At 45.7% G+C, this 22,018-nt stretch overlaps 1 protein-coding gene and 1 non-coding gene across 2 annotated transcripts; one reads left to right on the forward strand and one right to left on the reverse strand.

The window, feature by feature from the left end:
- Positions 1-4,556: 4,556 nt before the first annotated feature.
- On the reverse strand, positions 4,557-4,749 carry LOC149868458 (U2 spliceosomal RNA). Its single transcript, XR_016441518.1, has one exon. It is a non-coding gene; the product is annotated as a U2 spliceosomal RNA (small nuclear RNA).
- Positions 4,750-4,911: 162 nt separating this feature from the next.
- LOC149868459 (fructose-1,6-bisphosphatase 1) lies at positions 4,912-21,132 on the forward strand. The gene is made up of 7 exons (XM_090038615.1): positions 4,912-5,179; positions 7,490-7,652; positions 8,827-8,919; positions 11,909-12,049; positions 14,614-14,751; positions 18,849-18,968; positions 20,689-21,132. Exons 1-7 carry the CDS (start codon positions 5,010-5,012, stop codon positions 20,878-20,880), a joined length of 1,017 nt encoding a protein of 338 aa, XP_089894741.1. The 5' UTR covers positions 4,912-5,009; the 3' UTR covers positions 20,881-21,132.
- Positions 21,133-22,018: the final 886 nt, after the last annotated feature.

Below are 22,018 nucleotides of genomic sequence, written 5' to 3' on the forward strand. Positions count from 1 at the left end.
TCATTGAGTCCAGCCCCCTCGCCATAGGCAGGAAGACGGCTGGGATCAAGTGACACCAGCAAGAAATACATCTACATGTTTTTGTCAGATTTGGCTGTGCGCTCATCCCAAGAGATGTCAGGCAAGTTGAAGTCCCCCATGACTATCATGCATTGGGAGCGCGCAGCCTTGACCAGTTCCCTACTGAATTCTCGATCTAGTTCTTCCTCTTGGTGGGGAGGTCTATAATAGACTCCTACAAGTATGTCACCCTCCCCATGTTCTCCTCGTACTTTGACCCAGAGGGTCTCAAGATGCCCTTCCTGATTAGAAAACTCAGTCTGCAAGGAGGTGAACTGATTCTTGTTCACATACAACTGATCCTTGTTCAGACTGATCCTGAGCATAGATCAGATTAGAGGTAATCTAGGCAGGAAAAGAAACCATATTAAACAGAGCCAGCCCACCATTTTTTGGGGCCCCCTGCAAGAAATGGTTTTGGGGACCCCTGCCCCAAAGAAGGCAGTGGCGGTAGTGGCAGCAGGGTGGGGTGAGTGGTGAGGGGCTGGATGCAGGGGCATAGGTGGAGGAAGAAAACAAAATCTGGGGGAGGACTAAGCATGTTCATGCACACATGCCCCCCTCCCATGGGAAAGTCTGAGGAGGGAGAGGAAATGGCCAAGGGCGGCAGCGGCACTGCCCAGCACCACGCCTCCCTGGCCACCTCCCAGCCCCGGCCTCGGCCCCAGCCACCTCCTGGCCGTGGTCCTGGCCATGCCAGCCCCACATGCTTCACTGGCTATGGTTGCCTCTCAGCTCTGGCAGCACTGGCCCTAGCCCTGGCTGCTTCTTGGCCTTGGCAGCCTGCTGGCTGCACTGCCCTGGCCTCACCAACCTTGGCCACCTCTCGGCCCCAGCACCTGCCCCAGCTGTACTGGCCCCAGCCCTGGCTGCCTCCCCACCCTGGCACCAGCCACACCCCAGAGCTGGGTCCTGGAGTGGGGCTAGCCTTGGCTGCACCATTGGGCTGGAGGGGATGGAGCCCACAGGACTTCTGTGTCTGACTTGCCCCACCCTGTGTCATTCCCAGGAAGAGTGCAGCGGCTTCTCCAGAGGTGTGGCACTGGGCAGCCAAGGAAGCGGGAGGGCACATGGCTCCCTGATCTTTGCATGGGTGGTGAGGGCAGGCTGCAGCTGCAAGCTGGGCTCAGCCTCTGCTCTGTGTCTCCGTGCCTTGCTGCAGCCACTTTGAAAGCAGCGGGCACTGCCATGTGTTTCACTGCCCAGCCCACCCAGCAGCGGGACAAATATGGTGGCACCTGCTGCTTTTGAAGTGGCGACAGCAGTGAGGTGTGGAGACAGAGCAGAGGCTGAGCCCAGCTTGCAGTTGTGGCCCACCCTCACCCATGCAAAAATTGGGGGGCTATGTGCCCTTCCCCCTTAGATACCCCATGCTGTGCCTCTGGTGGAGCTGCCAGGCTCTGATTGTCCCATGACCTGGCTGGGCCGGGGCCCCAGTCATGGTGAATGGGGGCCGGGCTGGGTCATAGGACAATCCCCACAATGCAGGAAGGAGCAGGCCAGGGGCAGGGGTGGATGATTTGCCCTTCCCCTACCCCACTCTTCCCTGCACTGTGTGGGTCTCAATCTGCCCTCCCCCCCAGCCCACGGAAAAAAAAGAAAACAGATTAAAAGAAACTTACCTACCTGCAGTTGGGCTGGCTGTGATCCTGACTGTGAGTGCGCACGATAGCTTAGCGTGTCCACTCCTCCCCCTCCCGCTGTAGGACCCTGTGGCCAGGCTGCCCCAAAGCAATGCCTGCTGCTGTCCTGTGTTGGGCAGGGGCTGAGCCCTGTTAGCCCACCACTTCCGCTGCTGCAGGTTTCACAGTTTAGGAAGGACCGGCCCTGATATTAGAGACCCACCTAATGTAGCTGCAAATATGTTTCTTCTCCAGTTCACCCTTTCTATGGCTTCCACTGCTTTCAGGAAAAAATACAACAAACCCATTTAATCAGTGGGACATGATTTTCTTTTTCTTATTGTTTGATCCTAGGGACCATGTCTTTCCTGGTCTATGACAGTCAGCTCCCACACCTTGAGGCTGAAAGCTGTCTGCAGTTCAGACTGACTCCAAAGTCAGGAAACCACTTAATCACCTGCTTAAGTCCATGTCTTTTTTCATCAGCTGCACTTAAACATATCCTTACCTTTGTCATACAGGGCACATAAGCAACAAAACATCACCCAATGAACATACTTAGTTAATATTTTACCACTGCATGATTAAGACCACTAGTTGTATTATCCTCACTTGATTCAGGTTTAAATTCATAGATGCTAGAGTTGGAAGGGTCCGACCCTCTGCCTGGGCAGGAAAGAGTGCTGGGCACAGATGAACTCAGCTAGATGCCTATCCAGTCTTCCCTTAAGGACCCCCAAGGTAGGGGAGAGCACCACCTCCCTTGGAAGCCCATTCCAAATTCTCACCATCCTCACTGTGAAGAAATTATTCCTGATGTCTAGTCTAAATCTGCTCTCTGTCAGTTTGTTACCATTGTTCTTTGTTACCCCAAGAGGTGCCCTGGTGAACAGAGCATCTCTAATCCCTTGCTGCACCCTCCTAACGAATTTGTAGGCAACCACAAGATCACCTCTCAACCTTCTCTTGCAGAGGCTGGAGGTCCAGGTCCCTTAGTCTCGCCTCATAGGGCCTGGCCTATAAGCTATTAACCATACAAGTGGCCCTCCTCTGGACCCTCTCGAGGTTATCCACATCCTTCTTAAAGTACTGTGCCAAAAACTGGATGCAATACTCCAACTGCAGTCTTACCAGTGCCACACAGAGGGGAAGTATCACCTCCTTGGTTCTATTTGTCATGAATCTGCTGATGCACGATAAAGCATGGTTAGCTTTGCTGATGATTTTGTCATACTGAAGACTCATGTTCATCTTGGAGTCCACTGTGACTCCGAGATCCCTTTCTGCTTCTGTGCTGCTGAGAGGGCCATTCCCCAGCCAGCAGATGTGCTGGATATTTTTACGCCCTAGATGCAGCACTCTGCAGTTGTCCTTGTTGTACTGCATCCTATTGTGCTCTCCCCACTTTATCCAACCTGTCCAGGTCTGCCTGCAGTCGTTCCCTACCCTCCCAAGTGTGGACAATTTAGTATCATCCACAAACTTGGACAGAGTACACTTCATGCCCACATCCAAGTCATTGATGAAGACAGTAAAGAGTACAGGTCCTAGGACCGAGTCCTGTGGACCCCATGACCCACATCTTTCCAGGTCGATACCAACCCCTCTACTACCACTCTCTGGGTGTGTCCCCCAACCAATTTGCCACCCACTGGACTGTGTAAACATCTAAGTCACAGCCTCTCAATTTATTTATGAGAATGGAATGAGATACCGTATTGAAGGCCTTCTGAAAATCCAGGAAAAGGACATCCACCTCTACTCCTGCTTTTTAGCATTTTGTGACCTGGTCATAAAAAGAAACCGGATTAGTCAGGCATAATCTACCTGCTACGAATCCATGCTGGTTGCCCTGATTTAGGCAACAGAATCTGGGCAGCTGAAGATAAAGTTCAGAAGAATCAGTTACTAAACATGCGTTTTTCAGTGTTCTTTGGCCAGGTTGCATCAGGACCCCATTTTTTTTCATGCAAGATAGAAGGGACTTACACGTTTGCTTTTTAGATTGCATAATTTGGGGCTTGACTTTACCAAGAGCCATAAAAATCTATATACCAGATCTCAGATTTTGCAGAAGTTGTTCAGTGGAACGTGTCACAGTTCAGAAAAGCTTGTGCAGAAAAAGCACCTGTACTTGTTCTCCCCATTATAGCCATCACATTTAACAGTGAGGGCCAAACATATAAGGATATAGTAGAACTATTTTTCTTCCAGACAGACCTGACTGGTCTTTCTGCATATCACAGAATTACACCTGAATTCAGAGGCTTGATCCAAAAAAAAAAAGAGGAAGCTGGAAGCAGTTGGTGAGGTTTGCTCCAGGATACAACAGAGCCTGGATGCTTTTGCGCAGTTAGATGTGTTGTTTATTTTAATGCAGTTGGGGACAAATATTAGCTGAAATTGAAAGCAACCTGGGAGAGCCAAGTAGTCCCACCAAAGAGATCCCCCCAGCTATGCCACAGAGTGCATTTCATCTGCCTTTCCTAGTCCTCTGTTACTGACAGTGATGCTTAACTAGCCCTTTTCTAGAGGGGGAGGGGTAGCAATGAGCTCCTGTGAACAGGACCAGAACAAAAACGTTCATCTCTCAGCTGCTTCCCAACAGGCCTGCCTGTCCACGCGCGTGCCTGTGGGGTTCTCCAAAAAAGCACATGTGGATTTCTTTCTAATGTTTAGCAGGGAAACCCTTCCCCATAGTCCAGCTCTTTCTTGGGGGCTGACCTTGAGCAGGGGATGAGGGACTGGGAAAACTAGACGGCAGCCTCTGGGAGCCGAGTAACTGGGAGGCAGGCGGTGAGAACTGGGGCTGCTCTGGGAGGCAAGTGGAGGGACTCGGGTAACTGGGAGGCTTTTTTTTTTTTTTTTCCCCTGTTTTTTTGCACCGGTCCTGGAAGCACTGCAATACCAGGTCAATGCATGGAGTGGATGGAGCACGCTCCGGTTCCACCACCCAATACCAAAAAGAATCTGCTCAATATAGACCTCCTATGGAGGACATATCAGAGACAATTACCCTGGGGAGCTCGCCTACGTGGTCACGCTGCTTCCCCTGCCAGGTAAGTATGATAAACAGAGGGGAGGCAGGCACTGAGAACCAGCGCTGCTCTGGGAGGCAAGGGAAGGACTGGGCTAACCACAAGCAGGCGGAGCGGGGCGGGGCGTGCGCTCCCTGCCCTGCCCCGCCCCGCCCCGCCGCGCGATAGGCCGGGCCGGGCGCCTCCCCCGGGGCCGCGGCTAGTTCCGGGGCCGGCGGCGACTCGGTCTGGCTGTGTGGCCGCCGCCCGTCCCCCTGTCGCTGTCGCCGCCGCCGCCGCCGCCGCCGCCATGACGGACCGTGCGCCCTTCGACACGAACGTGCTAACCCTGACCCGCTTCGTGATGGAGGAGGGGCGGCGCGCGCGGGGCACGGGGGAGTTCACGCAGCTGCTCAACTCGCTCTGCACCGCCGTCAAGGCCATCTCCAGCGCCGTGCGCAAGGCCGGCATCGCCAGCCTGTGAGTGCGGGGCCGGGCTGGAACCGAGCAGCCGCGGGAACCGCCTGCTTTGCCCTCGGGGGGCGGGGGGCGTCCGTGGCATCTGCCTCTCCCTGTGTGGAGAGACACAGAGGTCTGGGCAGCTGATGAGACCTTGTGTCAGGTCTGCCCATCACAGAATCACAGACAGTGGAGGGGTGGGAGAGACCGCAGGAGGTCCTCTAGTCCAGCGTTTCTCAACCCAGGGGTCAGGACCCAGAAGTGGGTGGCAACAGTATGTGAAAAGGTCATGAACAGGCTTCAAAAATGGATTCTCCTTTAAGGGAGAAAAGGCTGCCTGGAGCCTCCCATGCTCCCCTGCCCTATGCCCACCTACCCCCTTCCCCTTACACTGGGGGGCTGGGGGCAGGAGGTCAGGACTGGCCATCAAGGTTCATAGATGGGCCCTGGTATAAAAAAAGGGTTGGAAACCATTTGTCTGGTTCAACTGCATCTCAAAGCAGAACCGTCCTGAACTAGATCATCCCAGCTACCTGTAGACAGATAGTGTCTACGTTAGAGAGCTTATGAAGACAGCTTTAGCTCAGCAAAGCTTGTGCTATATCTCTGTATAGATAGATTATATATATATATATATAGATATATATATGAGAGATCTACATAGAGAAACACAGGTAGATAGGTATATTATAGATTTCTACAGGTAGATGGATAGATATATTACCTACCTCCTTTGGTTAGTCTAGAAGGTGCAGACCTACCCCACCTTCTAAATAAGGCCAAGAAATTGCTGTACAAAGAGAGCTGCTGTTCTGTTGATCAAGCTAGTATTGGCCTACAAATATTGGCATTGTTGGACAGTGCTTAGGAAGTGTATCCTCTCCTGCCTGACCCTAGTACTTCCCTGTCCAGGCCTGCCAGCGGGAGCAACCTGAACATGAGATCAGAGAGTGCAAAACAATAGAAATTTATAAAACAGCTGAACAGAAAACTAAGTCCCCCTCATCTTAAAAGCCCAGTCAACACCACCTGTTATAATACTACTTTTATAAAAAAACAAAAACAAAACCTAACGCAAGTTTTGACTGATCTATAAATGGCATAAATAATTAACACGTACATCTTAGACTAGCTTGGCAGGTGAAACAAATGCTGGGAAATCCTCGGACTCCATTTTGGTGTTTTTTAGTTTTGTTCCTCTTCTCTCTAGTCTTTGCTGAAGGTAGCTACTATTTCCCTCTTCTCTTTAGCTAGTCTTTGCTGAAGGTTCCTAGTGTTGAGTTTTGACTCTTCCTTTTTAAAGGGCCCAGTGGTTTATTGGTGGATAAGATGTGAAATAACCCAAATCCTTGCAGTTGTCAGAGTCTTCATTAAATTGAATTTGATTCAATGAATACACAACCTTTGAACTGGAAAATCGGGTAGATGGGCTAGAAGACCAAGATTGATAATATCTGGCTTAATGATCACTTGCTGTCTGTAATTTAATATGTTAGCACCATTTAATATTAAATTCAATGAAACACCTTTTTCCTGATTGCACTGTAAAAGGTTTGCATCTTAGAAGACTAAGGCTTTCAGATCCAGACCTAGAAGAGAACAGGGGTGTGGCCACAGATCAGCCAATCAGAGCTGATGCTACACATGCTTCATGCTGACAGCAAAACAGGAAATTAGTGTGCTTTTTTTTTCTTGCAGGGGTAAATAAAAGGTGAAGCAGATTTTCTGCAACATCATTCTTGCAAATATTTTGCATGTTATTGGTAGGTCAGGTGCTATGCTAATCAGCATTTTCAAAATGCCTGTAGTAATGAGCTGTGTCAATACTTAATAAGAAATATAATAAAAATTTAAATAATTTGACACATACAGCAAGTAGCAGAAGACTCATTGACCCTAAAAGCTTCTGTCAGTATAGGGTAGTGTTTGTTAGTATTAGTAGCATTAGCGAACCGTGGTTGCTATATCTTCTGAAACAACTGCTGTAAAATGTACTTTATGCAGAAGCATAAAGTATGTTAATTTCAAGAAGAAACCAAGCTTTCCTGTCTTAAATTCCTAGAAAGGATCTCAACTTTGAAAGAACTAGCCGTTGATCTGAAAGAGGGAAATATTCCCCCTGCACCTACAGAAGAGGGAGGCCATTGTCAAAACTGAATCTAGCACTTAAACAATGTCTTATTCCAAATGCATAGCTAGCAACTTCCATCTGTTCAGCACTTTGGCTTTCCTTAAAATCATGGCACTAAGTATTTGCTATTTCATGTTAAGTGTAAATGATTAACAGACCATAGATTGTCTGATGAGGAACAATCTTTTTCATTGCTATAGCTATGGAATTGCTGGTTCCACCAATGTGACAGGAGACCAAGTAAAGAAGCTGGATATCCTTTCCAATGACCTGGTGATTAATATGCTCAAGTCATCCTTCAGCACATGTGTTATTGTATCGGAAGAAAACAAAAATGCTATAATAGTAGAACCTGACAAAAGGGTTAGTAATTTGCAGACCTTTTCAGAACTTGATTTCAAGTTAACTTTTCCTTTAAATGTGTACAGATAAAACGTGATCTAAAGATTTTGGAGGAACTTGGCCAAATGTCTGACTTTTTCTGGATATGGGAAAATATGAATGAACTCTCTCAAAAATCAACCTCTTTCACTTTCTGTTGACTTTAATTCTCTTAGCTGAGTCTTTTTTCTCTCTTGCTTGGTTTCTGGATATTTTCTTTCTTCCTACAGTTCTCTTCCAACAACTTCTTCTTTCCCATTTCGGGCCTTAAATTCTGTCATCTTTCCTTTCCAATCTCTGGAACAATTCGCATGCACATTCTTTCATCCTACTTAGCTCTCAGTCGCTTGACTCTGCTGTAGCTGCTTTAGTAGATCATTTAAGTGATGCTTCATGGTAAATAAAATCCTGATGTCCTTACTCAGACAAACTCTCCCTGAAGCTCATAGAACTTAGCAAAATCTTAGCCTATTCTTTGCATGAAACATTTCCTAAGTCACTGAATTGTAGAGATACCAAAATTAGCTTTCTACTAGTATTATTCTGCTGCTTGACAAAAATAAAAACTCTGGACTACCTTTTGTAGGCAGAAGGCTGTTGAGATGCATTGTTATAACCCCTTAAATAAACAAAGTTCATCGTAGTTAAATATTTTTATGCTGAATCTGAGCTAATGTACTTTTCCCTAAAGCACAATTACTGTCTCTATAATTGTAGTTTATTTTACTGCCTTTATAACATTTCCATGCTTAAATCAGTTCCTGTGGAGATACAGTTTAAAAGGATATAAACAGCTTCAAACAAACAAACCAACTATTACTGTAAATAACTCTTTAATGTTACAGTAAGTAAAAAAAGGACATTCTTTGTTCACTGTGGACATTTAGAAGAATTTATTTATAGTAAGTTTTGCTGTTTTTCTTGTATTGGCAGTATTCCTTTTTTATATGGAAAAAAAATGGGGAAAAAGGAATAATAGTATTATAAAGCCAAAAATTGGCAGGGAGAACTGCATTTTAAAAAATTGCCAGATTTCAATATTGTGTTAAAGTGGAATGTACAATATTCCAGAGTTAGATGTTACTCTTCACAAGAAAAGCTTTTAAAATAGGTTTAACTATGACATATTAAGTTCCTCTCTACTTGTATTTTCCAGGGCAAATATATAGTCTGCATGGATCCTCTAGATGGCTCTTCTAACATTGACTGCCTTGTTTCCATTGGGACTATCTTTTCCATCTACAGAAAGGTAACATGTAATGCTATCATGTTATGACACACAAAAAAACACCTATTCATTCTTTACCCTTAACCAGCCCTGGGTGGAATAAAGTTGCATCTGAAAACTATAAAATCCAATTAAACATTTTATGAGGGAGGATTTCAGGATTAGTTTAGACATAGCCTACTGTTACATATATAGGTAATAAGTACCTTTGTTGGCGATATGTAGTACTTGCTTAAAAGGTAACCTACATATGTGCAATACTAACGGATATTTGATTGGCTGTGGATAGGAGGTGTGAAGTTTATATGAGTAAGTATGAGGTCCTATTGGGACAAGATAAACCTGTGGATTTCAAGTGGGGTGCTGCAAGCCCCTCAAAAGGGGTGCTGCTATGTAGGTGCTGCCGCAACCAGGTAAAACTGCCCTCTGATCAGCTTAAAAGGGATGGAGCTGACTTGGCTGGAACAGCTTCTGTGGACTATCCCTCCTTCTGGGAACAGAGGCATGCAGCATAGTTCCACAGGCACACCTCTTTCTGAGAGAAGCATAGGGAGCCAGACTGGGAAGGATTACACAGCATGAGGTAGCTTCTGCCTGCTTTAGGCTGATAAGAGAACCATAATGCAGCAGGATCAGCACGTGCACCTCAGACCTTCCCAGGCTGACTGTGTAGCCGGGATTGGGGCAGTTTTACCTGGGGGCAGCAGAACCTCATTGTGAAGCACTGAGGCAGCTACAATAGTTGTTCTCAAATGGGTCTGCTACCACATTAAAAAAAAAAAAAGTGGTGGAAGCGGGGCCCTGACTCTGAAAAGGTTGAGAGTCACTGATGTGGAACACAAGTTTGATGCTTTTCCCCATGAAACTGATTATTTCCTACATCTTGTATAAGGTCTGCCAGCCTGAGGATAGGCTTCAAATATGGAACTGAATTTGGACCATAGCACAGCATGTAAATATAATGGCCTAATTCATTATAAGAGTTAAACCCCTTGTTTGGATGAGCTTGAAATACAGGATTAACAGGTCTCAAACTTGGAAATGGTTGACAAATTCAGATAAGGCACACCTGTTTTAAGCATCTTGTCCCACATTTGTATACACCTAAAAGTAACTTGCTTCAAATGAAGCAAAAGAATATTTTGTCAGTTGCAAACAGTGACAAATGTTCTGCTCTGCTTTTTAAATTTGGCCTCTGATTTCTGCATCAAGTTGCACTCACAGTTCCTGTGCCCTTTTCCTGCTTCCTGCATTCCATCCAAGCTTTGACTTGGCACTTTTATACTTTATTTTGTGTTTGCACAATGCTTTGTACAAAGAGAGAGAGTCCCAGCTTCAAGGAGCTAATAGTCTAAAGCTGGGTCCATGTCAAAGTTCTGGTGATATAGTCACAATGGATGGAAGCAGGGAATCAAAGCCCCTAATCAACACAATCCCTGTAGTAGGGGTTATTGACAAAACCTCTTGCAAGAGACAGGTGCTTTTGTTGCCTTAGGTCAGGGGTATGAAACAACTAACCCCTCATTCCTCCTGATCCAGACCCCTCTGGGGTATGCAGCAGTGGCAAGAGGCTAATGCAGCTGCTGCTCATCCACCACAACTGGCATTTCCCTGGCACGACCCCATAGCCAGGAATTTGATGATGGGCCCCAACTCAGCTTGCCCTATCCCTGAATTCCCGACCTCTCCAGGAGCCTTGTGAGCCTGATGAAACGGCTCTGCAGGACAGATCTTTGACCCCCTGGCTTAGGTTATATGGTTCAGGGCACAGTGTAGCTGGATAAGCAGAAAAAATCCTCTTGTTGGCATATGCTGCATTGCCACTATGGGTATCTGTTGACATAGCTACAGAGGAAGAGGCATCATAATGTCTTGAGGCATGTTTGCAAGAGCAAAAACAGATCGAGACAGTCTACGTAGCAGCAAGAAACAATGAGATAATACCAGTGGGCATGATAAGCAGTGGCACCAGCACCCTAACCATTATTTTTATTTCTAAGAAAACTTGATTTAAGGAAGGATTTCTCACCTAGTTGAACTAAGCCATGAGTCATCGTTGCTACTGTATTTACTCAGTTCTAAGATTAAGTCCCCCTGCCCCTTCTCCCATTTCAAATGGGAGGAAAAAAGCCCCTCATCTTAGAATCAAGTATGGGGGGGAAGGAGGGTGGAACAGGAGGCTGCTGTGGCTCCGGGTCCAGCCTCTACCCTGGGTCAGGACCAACTACAGCTTCTGCCTGCTGCCCCCCAACCCTGCCACCTTTGCATCCCCACATCTCCACCCTACCTCCATGCAAACTCTGCTCCCTGCCTGCTTATTTCCCTCCTCCCCTTACCTTTGCTTTGGATTGGCAGACTCCATGCACACTGCAGCCTGGGGCACTGAGCACAGCTCCAGCCTGGCCTCATAGCAGCACACTGCTGCTATTGGGGCTTGGCTGGGGCCATGCTCAGTGCCCTAAGCTAGAACTGGTATGGCACGGAGCAGAGACCTGAGGGGTGGGGGTGAGGACAAGCAGAGGCTAGAGGGGTGAAGGGCAGGGAGGAACAGAGGTTGGAAGGGGAGGGGTGGAGTAGGAAAGGGGCAGAAGTAGCAGGAGGGCAAACACAAGGAAGGGGCAAACTGAGCTCCCCATACTATCTGCCTCCCTTCAGCAGTGGGAGGGATTACTTAAAGATGATTCCCCAATAATTAGTTTTCCATGTAGAGAATCTATAACAAATGTTTAAATTTTCCATGAATACAATTTAATTATTGGCTGGTCTGCTTGAATTTAGGGTTGTCTTGGATTCAAGTAAATATGCAGTTGCTGCCCTTCTGCCAGTTCAGCATGTGCTGCCTAAAGTCTAGTGGTCCCAAAGCGTACAACATTATCTTATAATTTAACGTTCTGTGAAGCTCTGTTACTGCAGAATAATGAAGGAATTAAGTGTATAAAATAGATGTGTCATGTAAATAATTTCACTTGCAAATTTTAAAAAGAATTGACATCCATCTCTCCTACTCCAGACATCCACTGATGAACCTTCTGAGAAAGATGCTTTGCAGTCGGGGCGTAACATTGTGGCAGCTGGCTATGCTGTTTATGGGAGTGCCACAATGTTGGTGTTGGCTACTGCTTCTGGTGTCAACTGTTTTATGCTTGATCCGGTAAGAAATCCTATAGCTGGCATGAATGGCTTAAATTGTTTGTTATGGCTTTTTTGAAAGGGATATCAAGATGACATTTTTACGAGAAAGAGATGTCCCCAAAGGTATCAATATAGGGAGCTGCTTCAACACTAACTCTGATCTCCAGAGATGCTTAATGAGAATTATGTAGTCTACTTTTGATAGGTATAGGTAGGTCTCCAAAGGCTTTTGGTATTCTTCACTTCTACTGAAGAAAAAGTAGGTGTTACTCAGTGGCCTCCTGAAATGAGGATCTTCAAGTTGGTAATACAAATATGCACGTGCTGTCTGAGCTGATATACATGTAATCCCTTTTGCAAGGAGGTGTAGGTGTGTGGCTGACTTGGTTTCCCCAGGAGTCTCTCAGTTTAACTGGAGGGTACAAAAAGTTTGAATTATTTACACACACAAGCATTCAAACAGCAAGCTGTAACCCAGCACAGAAATCTGATAAAGTTACCCCTTTCAGCTTCAAACCTCAACTCTGGTAGTCTCACAAGGACCCTTCAGGGTGAGACTTCACCTTATGCAAGGTCTCAACTGTCCTAGATAGCACAAAGACTCTTACTGCTCCACAGTCACACTGACTGTATTAACTTCTGTAGCTTTTTTAAATGAAACTCAGGCCCTGCTTTGCTGCAGTCAGATTCTTTGCTGGGGTCTCTTCAGTAGGGAAGTTGATCCTTCTCTGAGCTGCACTCAAACCAGGCTCCACCACAGTCCCCCTGGGGTCTCTTTCAGTAGTACATGGAGCATATCAGGGAGCAAAGCTCCACCTTCTTCCACAGAGCAAAAAGGTTCTCATCTCACAGCTTCTTCCCACTTCCCTTCCTGCTAGCCCTCAAAACAGTCTGGAGGCTGAGTTCGTTCCAGCTCTGGGTCTGGTTTTCCTGAGTTTGGAGTGGGGGTACTCATATTTAGAGTAATCTCTCTTGCAATTCAGAATTCCCCATAAGGCTATAAACTGTGCCTTTTGAGTTTAATACATGACTTCAAGGCTGTCCAGCTGGTGGTCTGCAGCCCATAAGGGGTTAAGTTGCAGCTCCAGGCCTCTTCCCCAGCAGTTACTCCCCTCACTGTTTTCTGCAACAGACTGGATTCTCCAGACCTCCTCCTCCTCCACCGCTTGCTCTAGATTTCACTGCCTGCCCCTATTCCAGAGGGCAGGGCAGCGCGGTGCAGCGCAGCATGCCCCAGGGAGCTGAAGGTGAGCCTAGGAACACATGCGAGGGGGAGAGAGCAAGAGTGCACAATGCAGTGGGTACTGGGGGGCTCTCATGTGGCCTGGGGGGCCCTTGGCTTGCCCCCCTATAGCCCCCCACTGCTGCAGCCTGCAGCGGGCCTTTGGCTCCCAGCCACTAAGAAGCTGAACAGCCCTGCATAACTTTAAACTAGTTAACCTTGTCATCATCATCAACACCAGAGTCCTACAATACAAATACTTGGAAGTGGAGCAGCAGCAATATTTTAACCCTCTTTCACACTTTCAGGTGACACCTTGATCTTTAAAAGAGTAAGTAGGATATGTGTGTATGTGTATGTGTTTGACGTCTGAAAAGCTCTTGACCATGTGACTTTTGACATAGAAGGCACATTTAACAAAACAGTGCATCTGGCTGAAGTGACTCAGTTTAAATTAAAGACATAGTAGTGCAAATTGGATGGTACAGCCACTTACAGTATATTTTGGAAGTTGCCATGGTCATTTGGCTTCAAGGAAGTCAAGCTTGATGTTAAGCTTAGTAATGACTTGGATATCTGCATGCATCATCACCGTTTGTTTATATTTAGATATTAGGACTCTTCTGCTAGCTGTGTGTGTCCTTTTTTCTAAAGAAAATATGGAAGCTTACTACAGCAGAGACAAACAGCCACTCAAGCCAACTACAACAGAGCTGTCCAACTTCTAAGCAGCTGGGGGCTGCACCAGTGGAGGTCATGGCCCCTCAGGACCATATAATGCATGCCTTCCTTCCCCCAGTACTGTGGGCTGCCCCATACTGCATTGCATTGCCCCCTAGGCCAGGGAAGGGGAAGCTGATGAAAGGGAGATCAGAGCTCCCAGCTGCTTCTGCAGCTGGCACAGAGGGGAGAGGTTTGAGGGGGAAAAGAAGCAGCAGCCACTGGGTGGTAGCCCAGAGGGTGCAGTTTAACTCCTTTGGCCAGTTGGACAGCCCTGGGGTACAGCAAAGAGATCCTGTCATGTCCTGTTTTTTGGCTTCAGTGTGATCCTAGCTGGTAGGGATTGAAAACTTATTGCCAATTTATATTTATTCAGTGGCCTCTAGCAATCTCAGTCCCCAGAATTACTTACAGTTGTATTTTATCATCAGTTTAAAAAAGGAGACAGAACTGAGTGGGCCTATGCTGAACAAACCTTTCTGCACAGAATTTTGGGGGTGCAAACAGATTGCCCTTTCATTGAATCATTAAAAGGAAATGGAATCTGTAGTAGGTTTTCACTAAGACATGCTTACCAGTGACTTGTCTTTACTCTTGTAAATACAAACATGCTTTAAAAGTTATTAAATTCTTATCTTTAGGCAATTGGAGAATTCATTTTGGTTGACAAGGATGTAAAAATCAAAAAGAAGGGAAATATCTACAGTCTCAACGAGGGGTATGCTAAATATTTTGATCCTGCAGTCACCGACTATATCAAAAAGAAGAAATTCCCCGAGGTAAATAAGAAATTTGTGAAGCTCTCTCTATGAAAAGCAAATGCGCACTTAAAAAAAAAAAAAAAATCAAACTTTGCATTCAGTTACTGTTCTGGGTATGGAGTGCTCTTCTAAGAGAAGAAAGGTGGTTGACCATGTTTGTCTAAGATTAGACAGAAGGCAGAGTAGGTATGTGCCCTATAGACTAACTAAATAAGATTGGGAGTATAAGCCTTTTTGAACGCAGCTCACTTCACAGATGTTGGGAAAGGACAAGGGAAGAGAAGCCAGACAAAGCCGATCCCTAATAACATACAAATCAGCAGAGAGTATCCAAACCACTCCTGGATTTTATTATTCAAAGGCTTCTCAATCACTTTGTGGAGTATAGAGGCAACATATTTGCACTAACTTTTGCTTTTACAAAGTTGGAGTTTGTTTTCCTTTCTCATATACTTGAAATGTTGGTAGACTTAAGACTTCAGTTTCATTCCATTTCAATTTCGCTAAAATTCCAAGGCCTGCTTTAAAAACTATCCGATTTCTTAGCATCCTGCAGGCTTGAGCCTACTTCACTCACCCTAAAGTCCAGGTGCAGTGCAGAGCCAGAAGCTCACAAGCAAGGCTATTTAAGGCTTATAGGCTTATCCCCGTTATAGAGCCCTTAGTCTCTAGACCAGAGAATGGACACTGGGGACAAGCCTGGAACAGTTACACTGGCAAACTTCCAGGTGTGAAGTGCATCAATAGACTCAGGTACATGGTGTGTTCTTATAGCTGCTGACACAGTTGGAAATTTGTTTCCAACTCTTTAAGTTGGTCTAACAAAAGATAGGCAGACAAGGTTCTTTGGGTGAATCTGATTATGTCCTTAGACCAACATGGCTATTGCCTACACCCCTGAAGAAATTAAAATACATGCTTAGAGTTATAGATGTGTATTAGCTTAAAATAAGACCAAAGACAATACAAGACTTAAAGGTGTGCTGCTTTTTCAGTAGCAGTATTTTATGCAGCAATATTTTATGCAGCAATTGGTTAAATAATCCTCTTCCCTTACTGACAGCACAGCTATGAGGGAATAGCTCAATAGGTGGCTTTTAACTATACAATATATAACATAAGTCAGGCAAATACCTTTTTGGTGAAACTGTGCCATTACATGATATTGGTGCACACTTGATAGCTATGCAGGCTGAAAATGCATCCATATAAGTATGATATCAGTAAAAACTTCCCTATATTGCCCCTACCACCCTCTGACCAAGAAGACCAGAAAGTAAGAAATATCATCTCCATTCTCATGGTGCTTGATCCCTCTGTGCTGAGTACACTTACAAAGCCTTTCATATCATAGTTGGTGCATATCCAAAAAACGGAGGCAGAAATACCAACAAAATCTTCCTCATTTTCTCTCTACCACATTCAGTTTGAACTGCTGCCCTTGGAGTTTCATGTCTCCTCTTTATGCAATTTACTAAAATGTCTTCAAGTTAAGAGTTAAGACCAAGAAGCCTAAGGAAAAACTGGTGCTGTGTCTATGTGGTAAACTTACTGTCCCCAGCTTTGGTCTTCTCTACCTGGAGCACACTGCTCTGCTCCAGGCAGGCTGCCTCCTAAACCTGAGGCAGTACAGCTGCTGGTGGGATAATTAGCACCAATGCTCAACAGTGTTAATTAGCCCACCCCAAGCCTCTCATGTACATTACTCCTAGCTTACAAAGCACCCTGACCAGAGCAGCAGCATCATTGAAATCACTGTCACTAGGGTTAGTATATTTATTGCAACCTGTCAGTCTGTAACATTCGCATATTAATTTTCTCCCAGAGTAGCAATAGTTCTGACTGAATGAAACCAGACACAAGCTTCTAGTGACAATTCTGCCAAAAGAAAGCGATTAGAAACTCAATTCTATTTCCCCTACTTTTCTACCTCCCTCACCCCCACAAAAATAGATGATTAGATGGACTTCTAAAATATTTTTTTTCCTGTTCTACAAATAAACCTGAAAGCTTGTTTTTAAAGTTAATCATTTTTATATGCTGATGATCTTTCAGACTCAGGCTACAAAGGCAGGGCTTATATACGTAGAAAAATGAAGAGCACCAAGGGTGGTATTTATTTGGAGATTTAAACAGTAAAGTTGTTAGGAGTAAAAAGGAGAATACAAGATATGTTAAACAGTAACATTCTAACTTTCTATAACCAGAAAAATTAATAACCTGAAGAGAACTTCCACAGTTGGATGGAGAGGAGTAAGGACGGTCTCTGCTCCACAGCCAGAGGGCAGCCTTAGTTTTTTAAAGGCCTTGTTGCACAGTAGGAATTTTGGGTGGCTCCTGGAGCTCTTAATACCTGGACTGTCTGCACATCAACACTTAAAACTACCTGTATCCCTGGAAGGCAAGGTTCTTTGGGTAGATGTGATACCTTTTTATTAAGCCAACTGCATAGTTGGAACAAAGTTCTTTGCAAGCTTTCGGGCATAAGTGCCCTTCTTCAGGCATAGGGAGACTACTGTTGTTCTGAGATCTGAAACTACTTTCAGCACTCACTGTTAGGGGTATGTGAAATGGGCCCTATTTGATTTGTATCTGGCCCAAATTGGGGACAGTGATTCAATCTGTTGATTCAGATCACTGTCCCCAGTTTGATTTGGCTGAATCAGAATCTGAAGATTCGGTGCTGATTTGGAGAATCAGCGATTCGGACATAGACACAGCTTTAAATGTTTTTTGTACAAACCTCAAGGTACCAGGTGCGACTCGTGAATGCTGCAATACTGGGGCAGATGGAGCATCCCACAGGAGCGTGGGGGAGCCCCCCCACGTGCTTGGTGGCTATCCTAGAAGTGAACTGGAACTACTTCCAGTCCACCCCCAGGTCCACCGGGAAGTGTGCGGAGGGCCCTCTCTTCCCCCCCCTCCAGCTGCAGGGGGACTCCAGGTGCACCCCCCAGACAGGAGGCACCAGTTGCTGAGCTGGAGGGGTGCAGGGAGCCCCCCCATGCACTCTCCAGCAGACCCGGAAGTGGCCTGGATGTGCTTCTGGTCCACTTCTGGGTCTCCTACCGAGTGCACTGGGGAGCCCCCCATGCTTCTGTGGGACAGTTCATGCACCCCAGCATCACAACATTCACGAGCCACCTGCTACTTAAAGGTACATAGAAAAAAAATATTTAAAGGTGTGCCTATGTCTGAATCGCCGAATCCCTCCAAATTGATTCAGAGGGTTCCGATTTGAATTCAGAGAGATTCAGGGGTCCTCCGATTTAGTTCAGAGATTTGGCCATCGAATCAGGCCAAATCAAAATCGGGGACTGAAGCTTTGCACAGCCCTACTCACTATGTACTCCAGGGCAGGATTATCTCTGATCTGTTACCAGCTCCTGTTACACTAAGGTGTAGACACCCCACCCGCTCCCCCTCCTCAGCTGGCCTGGATTGGGCCCTCGCTGCCTTCCCCCACCCACACCCCATATCCCTTCTCACTCCCATCCCCACATCCCTCCTGCTTTCTTGTGGCTACCTGTGCTGTCTCTGCTGGGGTCGTGGGCAGGAAAGGGTTAATCTGCCTGCCCAGCCACTGCCATCACCACTACCATGGTTAACTCTTCTCTGCCTGCTCCCCTGGGACAGACAACATGGGCAGCCACAAATAGGGCCCCAGGGGCAGTGAGGGGCAGACCAGAGCCCCGGAGGACAAGCCTAGAATGGGAGGGAGGGCAGATTCTTACCTTTCAGCCCTTCAGGCCCCTCCTGGCCTAAAATGCGACTGCTCCAAACTCGGATTAATACTAACACAGATCAAGATTTGTGCAGCTCAGTGTAAAGAGTAACAAGGCCCTTATACTAGGGTCATAGTACAGCTCAGTGGTCAAGGCATTGGAATAGGAACTGGGAGTCTCATTTTATTTCTGGCTTTGCCACTAACTTGTTGTGTGACCTTAGATAAGTCACTCTGCCTTTGCTTCAGTTTTCCTTTGGTGTAAAATGGGTATAATAATTAAACTGTCTGTCAATTATGTTGATCGTTACCAATGGGAAATGTAATATAGGAATTGAGTATTATTACCAGTAAAAAATTTAACAAGATTTAATTAAATGTCTTTATGCAGGATGGCACTTCTCCATACAGTGCAAGGTATATAGGTTCTATGGTGGCTGATGTACATCGTACTCTGGTGTATGGAGGAATCTTCTTATATCCAGCTAACTCCAAAAGCCCCAAGGGAAAGGTAAAATTAAAATAATCTATCTTAAAGCGTATCAGTATTTTCTTTAAAAACACTTTCACTTGCAACTTAACAGCCTGCTTCTAAAAATCTGGTGGTGACCACAAAAGACCTGGAGTTACACGTGGCAAGAATGTAGTTTTTGGCATAGCTTCTTGTATTGCAGGATTTAGAAATCTTTCCTTTTTGAGCACTTCAAATGCACAAGATTTGTTCAGTGGGAAATGAGTCCTTTCTCGGCAAACTGTTCAATTCTGCCCCCCTTCACAGGCATTTCTAAGGTTATTTTGCTACCAGCCAACCCTTCTCCACTGATCCTGTGTGGACCAGAGACCCTGGGCTTTCCAGCTCACAATTTTTTACACCTTAAAGGAACTCTGGCTTCCACCAACTCTCCCTTGTTCTCCTGCCATCTTGTTCATGTCCCATGTCTCTAGCCATTCTACCTCTCATCTTTAGAGGCCTGCTTTTTGCTTTGCTTTCTCCCCCCCACCCCCTCGTAGGAACAAGTTATTGCCTTTTGAGGCCCAGTGAACTCATCCACCCTGCCCTCCCCAGACCTCTGCAAGCAAATGGGTTTTCAAGCTCTGACAATAAGAAATGTCTTTGATTAGAATTGCACCCCATGAGGCTGTGATTGTGGACACACTAGTTTTCAAGGGGCTATTCAAACAGCCTTCCTCCCTGGCTGGCGTGAATAGCTTTAAGCAAGTCCTGAAGGTTAACCAAGTTCTAATTTGTAACACTTGGAGTAAGCAAATTGTCCCCCCTTTCCACTCCTCCTTTCCAATTCATTGCTTCCCCCTTCTCTACTGTGCCCAGACTGTGGAGAGCATTCCAAAGTCTGTGTCAATGAGAGCATTTCAGATGATCAGCTGTCATACAGCCTCTCATTCACCATGCTTGTGCATATCCCTAGCCATATAGTACCATCTACAGCAAAGAAAACTGTCTGTATTGCATTGAGAAACCAGTAGTTAGCACATAAAGCCTAAAGGTACCTTTCTCGGTGAGATAAATACTTCCAGGGGAGTAAACACCTGCATCTTAAACCCAGCAGGAATACTACCATCTAGAAAGTTGTGCATAGTTCCGGCCCCTAGCCCAGCATGAGAGGAGAACTGTTTAACCAGCTAAGACCTTTAATCTGTTTTGAAAAAGTGTCAGGTAAATCATTGCTTCAGCTTGTAGATAAGATACAGTTATCCATTACACAAACATAATATTACAGTCAGGGCCTTTTTTTTTCCTTTCTCCTTCCACACAAGCTAAATGGCCTGTTGCTGTGTTAACCCTATGAAGAGTAACAAAATCTTGAATGCTAATATTGTTCACTCCCAAATACTCAGTTTTGAAGCATTCTTTCAGGTGTTTCAACTATTAACAGCCAAGTGGACAAGACAACAAAGTGCTCGTATGGACTATGTAGGGAAAAATGGGGCCAAATATAGGTTTTGGTATACCTTTTGGGGTAACTAGTTCAAGATTCAGTTCAGTTTTAAGCCCCTACTCTTTGTCGGAGAGCTGCAGTAAACCCTAATTGTATTGCAACTGGGTGAGCTTAAGGTGAACCCTTCTCTGTACAGCTCGGGGCCCTGTACTGCCTTGTGCCACCCCTGTCCTTCACAGTGAAGTATTTATTGCTGATGTATTTTAGCACCATATTCAATAATACATTGAGTTTATTGTGCTGACCACTGTAATTCTGGTTTTCATCTTCCAGCTGAGACTCCTCTATGAATGTAACCCCATGGCTTTTGTAATTGAGAAGGCTGGGGGAATGGCAACAACAGGGAATCAGGCAGTGCTGGATGTAGTGCCTGAGGATATCCACCAGAGACTACCTATTGTCCTGGGATCGCCTGATGATGTGCAGGAATACATTGACATAGTCAAGAAGCACTCAACTAAGTGAAAATTTAGCCTTGATGCAGCTAAAATACAAATTGGAAGAAAAGCCTTACAACTGAACCATAGATTACCCTGTGCAATACTACTGACTGTGAATTGTCAAACTTCTGTTGCAGCAAAGCAAAAGAACCATATTTCCATAAGTCTTGTTTTGAAAAAAAAGAAAGAAAGAAAGAAAGAAAAAGAAACAAATTTTGTATTGTGTAACCAAAATTCAATCGTCAGTGTGGCATTAAAAGCAACGTCAGGAGAATAATATGTTTTTCTCTGTTTCACCATGTACAACTACACAAATTCCACTATAATTTATACAAGTTGTTAAGTGGCCAATTGCAGACACCACTTTCTTTCCAATGACAGAGAAATCATTGTTCCCCTACTCACCTGAAATATTTAATTCTACAGAGAGTAGAGTGCAATAAGAATATCCCAGTTGGACCTTGTCCAGATCAGTCTTTGGTCCTCTGGCAAGGACTGTGGCCATGCATAGGCATTACATTTCTGCTGAGAGAATTACTGGTGTTGCAGTAGAAATGAGAAATGTACAAGTGTTCACTGAATTTCTCCTGGGAGGGAAAATGCCCTTTCTGGAAGCTGATCTTCCAGGTTTTAACCTAGAAAATCTTTCCAATGAGAGAGTTTGTCTCACAAGTGTGAACACTTAAAGGCTCTTCTCTTTGTTTGCTTTGGAAGAGGAGGTGAGCAACAACCACTGCTTGCTGACTATTCAGAACTGCCCAGTTTGGGGAAGGAGCTGGGGTCTTCTCCTCAATGTTCCAGTCGAGGAGGGGAGGGAAGCAGCAGCAGCTATGCTTCCTGGCTCTTCCTCAACCAGGCAGTCTGATTTGAGAAAGGGGTGGGGAGACTTTGCTGGTTCCCTTTGGCTTCCCCTTGCTGCTCCTGCCACTCATTGGGGTGGCAGGGACAGGGACTGGTCCAGGGAAGCCATCCCTGTCCCAGTTTCTGCGCCCCCAGGCATTAAGTGCTATTACTCCTGCCAAGGAGCTGCTCCCTGCTCCTCTGACTAGAGTCCCTGGTCTTAGGAGCAGGCGAAGGGCTTTGCCCACACTTTTCCCCAGATGAGGTCCACCCCAGTTTCAGGTAGCTAGGTGGAGCAGGAGTGAGGGGGAAGTTGCAGGCTG

The sequence above is a fragment of the Crocodylus siamensis genome, chromosome 3 (genome assembly GCF_052110815.1).
Source record: "Crocodylus siamensis isolate JL-2025a chromosome 3, ASM5211081v1, whole genome shotgun sequence".
NCBI classification, from domain to species: Eukaryota; Metazoa; Chordata; order Crocodylia; family Crocodylidae; genus Crocodylus; species Crocodylus siamensis.